The sequence below is a fragment of the Dermochelys coriacea genome, chromosome 12 (genome assembly GCF_009764565.3).
Source record: "Dermochelys coriacea isolate rDerCor1 chromosome 12, rDerCor1.pri.v4, whole genome shotgun sequence".
NCBI lineage: Eukaryota > Metazoa > Chordata > Testudines > Dermochelyidae > Dermochelys > Dermochelys coriacea.
Genome location: NC_050079.1, coordinates 34,646,349 through 34,660,570, shown reverse-complemented (window position 1 = coordinate 34,660,570; position 14,222 = coordinate 34,646,349). Strand labels below are relative to the sequence as shown.

At 38.7% G+C, this 14,222-nt stretch overlaps 1 protein-coding gene across 3 annotated transcripts in view; it reads right to left on the bottom strand.

The window, feature by feature from the left end:
* CDH13 (cadherin 13) overlaps positions 1-14,222 on the bottom strand; it is a 781,695-nt gene that overhangs the window by 252,551 nt on the left and 514,922 nt on the right. Inside the window, exon 1 of one of the 3 annotated variants that reach the window (XM_038368676.2) lies at positions 9,206-9,335. The exons of the other annotated variants lie outside the window; for them this stretch is intronic. Coding sequence (XP_038224604.1) covers positions 9,206-9,323 — 118 coding nt within the window. The 5' untranslated portion in view covers positions 9,324-9,335. Of the gene's footprint in view, positions 1-9,205; positions 9,336-14,222 lie in introns of those variants that run through there. 3 annotated transcript variants of the gene reach the window in all.

The window sequence follows — 14,222 nt, the reverse complement described above, 5'->3', positions numbered from 1 at the left end:
CACAGCAATGATGATTGTGAAGCTTGGTTGAGGTGGTGGAGTCAGAGGGTGGGATATTTCCCAGGGAATGCCTTGCTGCTAAATGATGAACTAACACTCAGCTAAGCCCTCCAAGCTTAACACGTTGTTAATGTAGCCTCACACTCTACAAGGCAGCACAGATAGAGGGAGGAGAGACAACAGACGCATGGCAGTGGGTGCAAACATTCCCTGCAGAAACTGAACATGATGATTAACCCGCAGTCTCCTACTGGAGTGCACCACTTCCTCCACTTTCCAAAGTGCTGGGGAGGGAGGTGAGGGGTGAGTGTGAGAGAGAAATGCATTGCCCCTTTAAGTACGCTGACCCTACTCTAAGTACACTGCCTTTTAAAGTTTCAGAGTAGCAGCCGTGTTAGTCTGTATTCACAAAAAGAAAAGGAGTACTTGTGGCACCTTAGAGACTAACAAATTTATTAGAGCATAAGCTTGATGAAGTGAGCTGTAGCTCACGAAAGCTTATGCTCTAATAAATTTGTTAGTCTCTAAGGTGCCACAAGTACTCCTTTTCTTTTTGCCTTTTAAAGTAGATCAGCAATTTGAGACAGCAGCTGCTGCCAGCAAGCTCCTTCCATCCTGAGACCTGCTGTGTCCCCCCCTGCTCTGTGGAGATGGGGTACAGAAGCAGGGGGCAGAAGGGGGACACCCTGACATCAGTGCCCCTCCCATCACCACCCTCTGCACAGCAAGCAGGAGGCTCCTGGGAGCAGCTCCAAGGCAGAGGGCAGGAGCAGCACATAGCAGTGAGGGGAGGGACACTGGCACTGCCCAGCAATTGATAGCCTGCTGAGCAGCTGCCACACAGGGAACTTAGGGGAGCTGATAAGGGGGCTGTCGGCCCCCCCTGGTTCCAAGCCCCTACCAGCTCACTCCAAGGAGCTGCTTTTCCTGCAAGCAGTGGACAAAACAGGCAGCTTTAAGTTATAAGGGAGCATTGTGCAACCTGAAACAAGCATGTTCCCTAGTTGATCAGAGACATAACAATGAAACAACATTAACCAGGACGATGTAAAGTGAGGAGTTACTATAGTGGGCAGTAAATTTTAAAAGAATTTCTCAATCATTTTGAGCAAGCTTTCCTGGCATGAAAGCCCCCAATTAAGATAGAATAAAAACAAATGAACCCAAGAAAGTGTCAGCAAAATATGTTTATTCATAGTAGGGAGAGGTTTTTTTTTTCCAGTAGCAAATTAATGATGAGGTGGTAACATTGCCAAAAGGCAGAAAAATGCAGCTGTCAACACTCCAGCATGGTGTGACATGTTACTGTGTGGTTTCCTCACCTAAAGTAAGCACTAAAGAAGACGCTGACCTCCTGAGTTTCTACTGTATACATAATGCTGAACAAACACATTCCTCAATTCTAGTTTTCTGGCACGAGAACTTTAGTTAATAAAGCCCCACCCAACTTCCCTCACGACCCTGCAAACCTTACAGCTCTGTGGAGACTATCGTATCTTGCTATGTTAAAGTCTCAAGGGCTAGGAATGGCTTCATTCCTTGAGAGGATTTCGTTTGAGAGTGGGAAATGTCAGCTTCCACTGAAAAGTAACAGATGCACATAATTTTACTACATTTCAGTATGGAAAAGCAACTCTTGTGTTTCAGCTTGCCTTTGCATTAAACAAATTAAGCAGCTTTTGCCAATACGCAACTTTACCATTACGTTAGTGATCTCCATACAACACTAAGGTTATTCCCTCGGTCTCATGTACCATGAAATATCCTCTTCTCCTAAGAAGTAATCCATTCAGCTACGCTATTGAATCAAACTCACTAACAGGAAATAAAATGGCTGCTCATAATTTATCTTAAATAGAAGTTGAGGTTGTGCAGCTCCTTTCAGTTTCAGGCCCCAAACAAATAATACTGTAGGCTTATTTTATTCCACTCACCTCCAAAGATTTTACTGTGCTTTAAAACATTAAGCACCCTTCAGCTTTTCAGATCATGATGGAGCTTGCTTTTACTCATAAGTGATGATTACAAAATTATTACTGTTATGATGGTGAACTATGATGCCAAGCACTTGCATCTTTTGCATTGAACTTGTGCAAAGAAATATAACATGACATGAGAGTTGCTAACAGAATATGTAAGTTGCCTATGTCAGCCTGAGTGGAATACATGCATCATGGTGCCTACAGTACCGTGCCTGCCAAAATTCTCTTTTTCCACGGCTTGGATAATGATTCTGCTGATGGCACTGAAGCCTGAAACAGATATTGATGCTGAAAGCAACATTCACACCTAGCTTCTAAGCTAAACAAAATGAAAGTGCTGACATTCTTCTCTTAGTCACAGTCTATAAATTGGGACTTTCTTTTGTAAAATTAGCAGACAGTAGATGATACACATGGTACTGCTGAAGTTTCTCATTTCATTTATCACTCCTAATGTCAGTTTGCAATATCACTTATTTGCAGCCCACTTATGAAACAACCCTGCTATGCTAACTCCAGCAGGGTGCATAAAAGAATTTGAAGAAAAAATTCCAAATATTCTACCTGCATTTTACTTTATGGAATCTAGTGTACGAATCTGCATCAAATTATGCTTCCTCTACATATAACCACACTTTTCTAGTTTGAACAACAATCCTCAAGAGAGCAGAAAAAAAGTTGTACCATGAATAATTTAATGGGATTTGACTTATTATAGCTTCTTTTGAAAATACTAGTTTTAAACAAGGTATTGGTCATTTGGGGAAAAACACACCTCTGCACAATATCCTGTAGTAGGCACGTGACATTCCATTGTGACTTGACGGAAAGCCAGTGAAATGGTATTCGTGCACAAGGTGCTAGAATCTCAGTGAAAACAAAAATGAAAACAAATATGTTCACAATCTGATCATATTTTATAGAACGGTTACATTTATACATAGTTTATAAAGGGTTAATAAGTGATTAATAGATGCTATAAACATGAGTAGTATATATTATAGATGGCAATTGGCAAATCAGTTGAACATGATATAGATGCTTATAATCTGGTGAGCTCTTGGATTCTATAATACATAATAATTTATTAACCATTTATTAACATCTATTACTTATTTATTAAGCATTTATAAGCTATTTATCTCTGAAACATTAATATAACCTTAATATAAAGCGTGACCCAGAATTCTCTTCCCCTGCCCTAATTGTTCCGCCAACTCTACTAAATTGATATTCGGATAAAAAACAAATATAGAGTGATCACCATAAGAAAGTCAACATTTACTTGTTGTCTTCTGTTTTAAATTCAACATACGGAAACACCTTTCAGTATGTGAGATTATAAATGTTGATTTTAATGGTGACCACTGCAATGTGAATTGTGCTGCAATAACATTAAGTAATCATACAGGCAAGTTAATAATTTAAGGGTTAACCATATATATGAAATTAAAGCAAAGGTTTATTTGATGTACCATACTGAAGCAAAGATAAGCATATTTGAATAAGTTGTCCATGTATTATTCTGTGACATGGTTGCACTCTGCATAATGCAATGTCAAAATGCATTGTAGGTAATTTCCAGTTATAGGGATATGAGTGATTGTATCTGATATATATTTATCTTGGAACAGATTCTGATCTCAGTTCCATAGATTAGTTTCACATAACTGCCAATCCATAACAGTGAAGTTATTTCTGATTTACACCAGCATAAATGAGATCCACATTCGGTCTTTTGTTCATACTGATATTTATACCTGCTGCAAATCCACACTGGCTGTGCTCCCCCCATTTGTAATATGCTAACTAAAAACAACAATGGGAATAAAAAGGAGGTACATAGAATACAAAGCATACATTGACCTTTTTTTATTATAACCTATGTCAATACATCTGCCCCTTCTTGCCTGTGCATCCCCTATACAACTGCCAGGGATGTGGTTTTATCATTTCATCCTCTATAAAGTGCCATATACATCTATGGTTCTATAAAAATAAAATAAAAATCCTTCCCAAATGCTGGTATCTTCTGGTAAATCCAGTGGGTTTTGTTTTGTTTGTTTGTTTGCTTTTAGTACTTTAGAAATTTACTTTATTGTCAATACTAAAAATGTAATTGTCTAGTGATGCAAAGAACAGTTACAGAAATAGACACTACTAATGCAAGTTGCTCTGTACTGGACAGTTTGATTAACTGTTCATTACCTACAACATATTTAACACCTGACCAGGCTGCCAATTATGATAGTATGGTTGTTTTTTTTTTCTGAGAGGGATTCTGGAAGCTGATTTGAGACCACAAATTTATTTCACACAGGCCACCAAGCAGCCATTGGAATCTAACCAGTATTGACATGGGATGGATTTGAACCAGCAATTCTAGAGATGAAAGGCTGTACAGACTATTATCAATTCTCTGTGCCATTCAATCACCCTATAGATTCTCTTCTAAGTGTAAAGTATACAACGTCATCCTAACTGAAACACTACCAGATTTTTCATGGAGCTACAGTACAGCATAGTAAGCATAAAACATTCAAAGAAATATTAAATACAGATACAGCACTCATACTATTCCGATTATGCTGCACTAAAAGCTATTAGAACAACAACAAAAATGATTCTGCTGAAAGATATACCATAATTATTACACAAAAAGAGGAGCAAAACATCATTTTCTCTGCAATTCTGAAAATAGAAAACAACTAAATTGTAAATACTGGACGCTGATACGTTATTGAAACATACAAACAAAACTGTTATGGCGCAATATTACAACCATATTGTATAAAAGTGATTGCATGGTTTCTTCACATTGTTTACTGAAGTATGTGTGTGCGTTTGTGTGAGAGAGAATGGCAACAAATAACTATAAAACATTAGCTATCTAGGGTCCAAGCCATTACAACTAGTGTAACTAATCGCCATTCTAAAATTTAACAGAGAAATGTTTACAGAAAACTAACAAATACTGGAAGTCAAAAAGGGTTAGTTCATCTGATTTCACCAATTTATGTCAAGCAGGCAAACCAAGAAGATTTAAAGTCCTCCTCCCCCATGGAAAACTGCTTTGTTCTTTATTTTCCATAATCCTGTACTATTCTAGCATGCCTTATGTTATCTTGGAATGTTTTCCTGATCAGTCAATTTCCTGTAGCTACATAGAACGTTATGTCATTCTCAGTAATGAAACACTTTTTAACCAGAAAATGAGAACTTCCAGCATAAGTATACCTGTCACCCAGCAAAATATGTTTTCTTTGCTTTAAATGCCATCTGTGTCGTAAGTAGTAATTTTATGCTTTTGTAACAGAACAAGTGAGACCTCCTAAAAGAGATGGAGACACTTATTTCTCTCCTTTAAATGCTGCTTAGACTGTCTGGATGAAACCGTAAAATAAATAGCCAGGGTGACTTATTTCCAATTTGCACGCTATATCGCCAAGACCCTCCAAGGTACTTAGGCTCCTAACTTCCCCTGATTTCCATACCATGAGGATCTGGACCAATGTCAGTTTAAAAAAAAACACAGCCTCCAAACCAGGAGCTAAAGAAAAGAAGAAAGTAACTAACCCACATGCTTGTTTCATGCTTAACAGCCCTGTCTATCATATGTGTTAAGTGTGTTTTGCGCCCTCCTTTAGGGTTTGGTCCACATAGAAAATAACATTCCACGACTGCTGCCAGCAAATGAAGTTATTCCTTTAGCTCAAGTGGGAGAGACCTGTGGTATGGTGGTGAATATGTAACCCACACACCTCCTGGGTGTGGTGTTTTTGTCCCATCTAGTGGCACCAAGACCACTGTGTGTTAGAGAGAGAGAGAGAGAGAGAGAGAGAGAGAGAGAAAATGAGTCTGCTCTACAGTCTTAGCTAGCAGCCAGTTGCGATAGCGGCTTATGCACTAAACTTCTGATGTCCCTGGTTCAATCCTGCCTGCCGCCGACCGGGGTCTGTCAGCGTTACAAATATACATGGTGCTCATCCTCCAGGTGACTGACTAAACTTGCTGCTAGCAGCACACAGCTCTGCAATTATATAGGACTTGATTCTGCATGCTGAGTGCACCTTATTGCTTTTATGTCAATGGGAGTGTTCCCATGAGTAAGAGCTACTCCATGGGAGAAATCCTAACTCCATTGAAGCTGATATGAATTGACTTCAAGAGGGCCAGGATTTCACCCAATGGCAATAAGGATTGTAGAACTACATCCACAAGCGGAGCCAACAAAGCAGGATTGCACTTGCTGGATGGGTGTGGCTATGGTATTTCCTCTACCTGTCAATTAAGTAGCAGTGGGGAAAAAAACAACCAGTATTGTGGCCCTGGTGTTGGAGCATGTCCCATAACTCTGCATTTGTCTGTGGTGCATCTGTGAGATACAGACATCAATTTTGATGCAACCCATGGTATTATTAAAACTACGGATGTGTTTTTGTTCACAAACCTGTCTGAGTCTTCACTGAATATTAAAATATAGTATGTTGTAGCCAGGCAGCTTGAAAAAGTATCAATACCTCTTAGCTAGTTATGTTACAAAAAGAAAATCAAAGAACTTGCAGGAGGTTTTTGTTCTATCACTATGGACAAACAAATGTCTGGAACATAATTCTACTTAGCAATAAAACTGTGTTTATGACCCCTATGAGTGTTATACAAACCCAGAAAAGCTGTATTTAAAACTTTACCTTGCTTTAACATTTATGCTATTTTTCTTGTGCTATATTTAAAAGATACATTGCTTATTGCAATTTGTACTTTCTACAAAATATTTAATAAGTTCAATTTCTGAAATAGACAGATTGTAGTTCTAAGAGTCTTGGGTCAAGAGACAAACCCCTATGAGTGTCTTCTCTAGACTAGGACTTTTCTCTTTGTAGTCAAGGCAAGTCTGATTGAACTGTAATCCCTCTATCAAGAAAACAAGTTTTATGTTTTATGTTTAAAACATTCATGTTTTATTGTAAAGCCCTGTAGGGTGTGTTATCTAAAAGGTAAACAAACCTACACAAAAATCTAGAAATATTCTTATTGAAATAACTTTTACAATTCCTCTGAAAACTTTGTTCAGAAAACACTAGGAAACGTGTATAGTAGAAAATATTTAAACCTTTTGTTTGTTTCTTAAAATCAGTGGTTCTCAAACATTTTGTATTGGTGACCCTTTCACACAGCAAACCTCTGACCCTCCCCCCTTATAAATTAAAAACGAGGGCTTTTAAGTTAATGGGGGCTTGGGGCTTACAGTCTCCATTCTTGGCAGGGCTCACGACCCCCACCTCGGGGTTGCGGCCCTGTTGTGGCCCTGTAACCACCTCGGGGTTGTGGCCCTCCTGTTTGAAAACCGCTGCTTAAAATCTTGAAATCGCAAATGCCTTAGTAGAATGCATACTTGAAAATATGTTAGCTAAATGCATACTTCCTAATAATATTGCTATGTGAATGGTAAAATGCATTAAGTACCAACATAAAATCTAATGATGTTGCTAAACTAATTACTAATTTAAGATGATATTTAAGTATAGAATATTTATATTAATGGAGGGAATAAATTAATGACTGGCAGTGCTCAATGCCTCATCCAACTCAGGAAGATACACAGAATCATTCCTCCAAAAATTATTATAGAGAATCCCCAATTTCTTTAATAACTATATAAGCTAAAGAGTTTTTAAGGGTTATTTAATGTCAAGAGACTGTTTTGAGAACTAAAAAAAAATATATGAGGAATAGGAATGTTTTGACTTTTTGAAAACAGAATTTCATTTCCTGTTGAACTCTAACAAAATTGAAGGAATACCTAAGAAAATGAACTCAATAAACAAAGAGTAAAAACACAAAACGTCTGTAAAGATGTTCTAAGAATTCCCACTACAAAGACAAAGGAACTATAATCATTAAGAGAGAATTATAACCCTAATACACATATGTATTAACAAATTACATATTCATAACACAGAGATGCTCTTAAGGACATCCCCAAAGTCATGGAGCCAATGAAAGGGTGACAACAACAAACTATGAAACTTAACAAGCTGAAGAGGTGTTTTCTCCTATAATTTCATAGAAATAGGAAGGAGGAGACTAAAAATAAAACAACCCGACACCTCTGAAGTGAGCACCCACACACACACATTCTCTGCTACCCTACTTACACCATAAACACTCATCAACTGTTCCTGTCCATCTCTACAAGCAAGCTGCCACAACAGCTAAGAAAAACAGAAAAGCTTCAAGAAGAAACCAATCCAAGGAAATTTCTCCAAGACCAACATGGTTTGGGGAAAGAACGTTAACTAAAACACTGCCAAGGGATTAGATTTAACACTCTAATCATTATTTTATCGGAAAATGAAAATGTTTCTGTAACTTAAAATATTAACAGCTTTTCTTGCTAATCATCAAGTGATTAGACTATGTATTCCTGGAGAAGAGGTAGAGCTAAATGCTGGTAAACAGAGAAACGGTGGGATTTAATTGGATTTAAGATTCTTAATATCAGTTAATTGGTCTGTCTCAAGATAGAAGAAGCCATTTAAGAATGCAGTAACTAATTTTTAAATATTTTTTTTCAATTTCATCCAATTTAGTTAAACTTGCTTAATTTGCTCAGTTATAAACCGGATGGCTATTAATAATAATCAACTGGATCCACCAGTTCTTAAAATTCTCTTGCCCATTTACAAACCTTCTTAGTTATCTAAAGATAGATTAAAACCGACTTGATGATGATTTGGGAAACAAGACTTTGATTGCAATTTGCCCAGAGAAAAGTGCCTCACCACAGGTGGGCCTACTCTCAAAGGTGTAATCTCTGCTAAAAGCTCCGTATTGAGAGACATACAGAAGAAGCTATAACAGAAGTAATCATTTTATCATTTATGTTCTGTCATTTGTTTCTATTTTTAATGTTTTCTTTCTCTTCCTTTAATAATTAAACACCCATAGTTAATATCTTCTAAGGTAGGTAAAAAAATCTGTGTCTAAAATAGTTGGAGTCACACTCCTGCATTGATAGTAATAGAAATAATTAGTAAGAAATGGCTGACTATATCTTGTTTCTCTAAAGTACATAACTTTAGTCATTTTTAAAATAAATTATTTAGCATCTAACAATTTAAAATTACTCCCTTTCCACCTCACAGAGCTCTCAATTGTTATATCTAAATTTCCCCCATACAACCTCCAAGAAAACTGAAAATGGAGTGTTCTCCTCATACCTTTAGAATTAGGGTGAAGAAAGTGATCTGCAAGTCTGGAGGGAATTTTTCTGGAGGTAGGGGTCTCTTCCCAAGTCCATAGAGAAAGTTGATGAGAAGGGGCTGGAGGCAGTTGCATGCACAGACTGGAGCGTACTTATGGCAGAGAGAGCTGTTGAGAGTGAGGAATGCGAGCTGACTTGCTAACAGAAAGCCACAGAGCATGCTCAAAGATTCTGATCCAGCAAAGCACTTACTCATATGCAGTCAAAGTCAACAGGGTCTGTATTCCAAGCAGAAAGGGCTATAAGGTCCTGAGCCAAAGTCCCCTAGAGTCTAAGGGAGTGAGGCCCTATGTGCAGAAATACTGTGAAGACTGATGCAAGCGAAGTTACAAGCAGGGACACTGAAACTGACCCCCTTAAAAAGCCAATGATTTTATTGTTTTTTTGACAGTCAAAATTACTTATCCTTGCTTAGGTTTTATAGGCTACTTCATCAGATTAAAAAAAAAAGAAATGCATGAAACATTGTTGATGTGATCAATTCAAGAGGCATACTATACCATGAACCACTGCATTCTAATGTATCGTGTGATTGAGTATTGGTCTCTTAATCTAGAATGGCTGGAGTTTCACAAAATGAAAAATGTTCACTTCATTCTATGCATGAGGCAGGGGGAGACAAGGTCAGAGGATTTAGAAGGAAACACAATCCTCTTCAAATCTATCAGCATGAAACCAACAGACAAATGAAACAGTTATGGTTTATCTTACCTTTGGACATATGGAGAAGGTTGTTGCTTTGGCAGGTTTCAACCTTTTCCTAATAAAGTAACTACAAAAAATATCCCACTTCTCAAAAATGCTCATAAGTATGGTTTTGTCATGGTGCCACCTCTCCTGACATGAAGTAAATTTCTTTCATTGAAGAAAGGATGGAATGACAGATGGAGAGACTGAGGTTCCAGTTCTTTGCATCTTTGCAGGAGGGGCTGAAATGTTGTATATGTTTATACAATGCCTAGCATCATTGGGCCCAACCTGGTTGTAGTGTTTAAGGTTCTACAGAAATATAATTGCTAAATAAATATACTACTATCACTATTAATAATAATGCCATACCCGGATCATTATTCTGATTAGTTTTTGATGAGTGTGTGTGTATATACACAATTGTATAAGTAATTGATGAAACCACATATATATGTGGTTTCATCAATTACTTTGTTCTTTTCTAATTTCCATTTTATTCTGTTTATTAGAACTGTGCACTCTTGAAAATGGTACTTTAAAAAGAATAATGGAAGTTAAAGATTGATAAAACTGATTAGATTATCAAATTTAAGCCCGTGTTCTTACTAAACTATTCTCTTATTCTGTCCAGTTTCAAATGGTGAGAACTTGCAGTACTTCCTTTAATAGATATTTCCATTAGGACATTGTTGTTGCTATTCAGCCTACATTTTTCTTGGCTTATTCTGACTTAAGTAATATAAGGATCTGTGGGATTAGATCCCACGTTTGCAGTGCCTGGGACAGCTGACATTCTCACATTGCCACTGGGAGGTTCCAAGGAGCACTCTGGAGATTGGGTACTGCAAGAAGAGCTGTGTCCAGAGCCAAAGCATCCTGTGGTCTTCTGATTGGCCAATGCTCACTATTTAACCCTGGAGGATGCCCCAGGAAGTTGTCTAGGCAACCATGCAAACGTCTGGCTTGCTGCAACTTCAGACCTCACCTTGCTTTCTGATCTCTAGTCTCTGACCCCAGCCTGACTCTGACCCTGACTCTTGTTCCTGATGCCAGCCTGGTAACTATCTCCGATCTCCCACCCTAACCTGACTTACCGATCCCATCTCTAGCAATTACTCTGATCCCTGCTTGCTGACTACCACCATGTGGCCATCCTTGGCATGTGGACACCAGCACAGCCATGACTGCTAAGCCAGATTATCTACTTTCAGGTCCCTTTTGAGTAGCTAGTGACTGCCTGTGAAAGCTGAGGTCCCAAGGCACAACACAGGTTGCCATGTGAAACCACACTGTCTGCTTCTTTTTCCCCACAGTTTTCTTTGTCAGGAAAGTTGCAGTCACTTGCACTTCAAGCATGCCGTAAATACTTTATCCTTCTTCCATACATGAGGATTGTAATAACCGATCCCATTGAACCACACTCCTTAGGTGCTTTAATTCTTTAACATTTGTTTACTGGGTTGGGCTTTGGGTATGTGTAGTTCTGTGCTGGAGGGGATGGCAAACAGTTCCAAGGATCCTATTTTCAATACTTAGAATATTGAGAACCAAGGGTCAACTCAGAACTTCATCCAAATAATATAGATGCATTGGCCTCAATCCTGAGCTGCACCAAGTTGATGCTCAGGGCTGCAAAAGAGAGTGGGCATACGGATGGAGATAGAATGGAACTACAGCACCCACTCCAGCTCCCCCAATGTAAGTTACCGCAGTCACAGGGCTGCTCTAAAAGCAACCCCATCTGGAGCTCCAACTCACTCAACTACCACCTTTGACACATACCCTATGCTGAGCAAAATGTGCAAGACAGAGAGCTGGCTACATCAGCCTTGCACTACACAAGGATCCCCCTACCCCAGAACAGAATCTTCAGCTTGCAATCCAGGGGAGCATTGTGACTGCTTTGTGTTACCTCAGCCTCTGTAAGACTTTAATAGCCAAGGTCCTCTCCAGCCTGTTTGGGAATGAAAGAACTTTTTGAAAACAGAAAACATTTGCACCAAGGTCTTCTTTAGCTATGTCCATCTCTTCACTTTGATGCAGTGTCCTATCTGTTGACTGTACACCTGGCCACTGCCCTCCATCCTAGAGATTGCAACAGTATGGTAATTTCTGCATGTATCTAATGTGTAAATTGCTGTGATATACTATAGTAAATAAAAATAAGTTATTCTGCAGAGTTCCCTAAATATCTTTCAATAAACTTCTTTCTGCCATAAGAAATACCTTATCTTCTGTGGATCACAGGAAAACTTAAGAGTAACAATAAATAAAATAGGCAATATAGAAAGACCCAAATTGGTCACAGAGAAAATTGTATCCTCATGTTCCAGAGGATGGACACTTGGGACTAAATCCAGACACAGGGAAGAAAATTTGGACTTCAAGATTTTTGTCACCCAGCTCTCGATCTATCCCTGTTAGCTTTTTAGGCACAACACTGTTCTCTCTGAGCACGTCACCTACCATGTAATGGCATGCTAAGAGGTGTTTGTTCTAAGCCAGCCAGAAGGTACTTTCAAACTCTTGAGTTTCATTTCCTAGGAGCAGTGGTGAAGAACATATCAGCACTGATATAAATATTATGCTTCCTATGCAGAGCCAGGGCAATCCTATGAAGGCTCTGTGGCTAAAACCACAAAAATTAAATTTTGGTCTGAATATATATCCCAAATAGAGTAGAACACTTTGATTGACTGCTGGCTCTCTGTGCTCCTTGTAGTTAGCTGTCTATGAGATATAATTTAGGGTCCATCTACACTGCATCTAGGAGAGAGCCCGTATTCACAGACTTGTGGTAGCAGGGTTTCCACTACCATGGTAAAAATAGCTTTGTAGGTAGCGCTTTGATATTGCAGAGCAGGCTGGAGCTCAGGCTGTGACGCTCCAGCCACCATGTTTCAGAGCCCAAGCTCCAACATCTACACAGCTCTTTTTAGTGCACCCATGTGAGCCCCACTAACAGAAGTGGGTGGACCTTGGCTCCAAGGCTCACTCCCAGACACAGTGCAGACACACCCTTAAAGATCAGGGGAGAAATAATTAATATTGTGATCATCTAAGCCCTGGTTTCTTTGTTCTCATACAGAGAGAAGTCTGATGTTGGATGCTTGGGAGTGGCAGGACATCTAATGCCATATGTGATGAATTTCTGAAGATCCAAACAGATGGATGCTTTTGTTACACTTCCTGCATTGTCTCTGGAAAAACTGTTAGTATAAAAGAACTATACATTTTTTCCTAAGGTTGATTAACTAGCTTTTTTCCAGTAAAATGACTTCCCCGTAGGAGAAGATTTAACATTTCTTTAATGAGTCTTCATCCTTTCCCATTGATTTTGGCTTCATTAAATATGAAAATGAGAGTTTACTCTTTGCAACATATCACTTTTTTGCACAAGTGTCTAAATGTTTGCCTCTGTGTGCTTTGCTTTGAGGGAGAAACATGAACTAATATATACTTTTATACTGTAGTTTGTAAGAAAAAAATCACATGTGGCAAAGGAACTATAGACACAATTCACAGGGAAAATACACTCCAGTGATATGGCGAAGGAGCAGCAAGAACAAAAATTCTGGCAGAAATCACTATGGCAACCTAGGTAATTTTCATGCACCAAGAGGTTACATGCAATGAAGTTTCAGAGTAGCAGCCGTGTTAATCTCTATTCGCAAAAAGAAAAGGAGTACTTGTGGCACCTTAGAGACTAACAAATTTATTTGAGCATAAGCTTTCGTGAGCTATTACAGCTCACTTCATCAGATCCATTCAGTGGAAAATACAGTGGGGAGATTTATATACATAGAGAACATGAAACAATGGGTGTTACCATACACACTAAGGAGAGTGATCACTTAAGATGAGCTATTACCAGTAGGAGAGCAGGAGGAGGTGGGGGGGGAAGAAAACCTTTTGTAGTGATGATCAAGGTGGGCCATTTCCAGCAGTAGACAAGAACGTCTGAGGAACAGTGGGGGGTAGGGGAGGGGAAATAAACATGGGGAAATAGTTTTACTTTGTGTAATGACCCATCCACTCCCAGTCTCTATTCAAGCCTAAGTTAATTGTATCCAGTTTGCAAATTAATTCCAATTCAGCAGTCTCTCCATGGAGTCTGTTTTTGAAGTTTTTTGTTGAAGAATTGCCACTCTTAGGTCTGTAATCAAGTGACCAGAGAGATTGAAGTGTTCTCCAACTGGTTTTTGAATGTTATAATTCTTGATGTCTGGTTTGTGTCCATTTATTCTTTTATGTAGAGACTGTCCAGTTTGACCAATGTACAT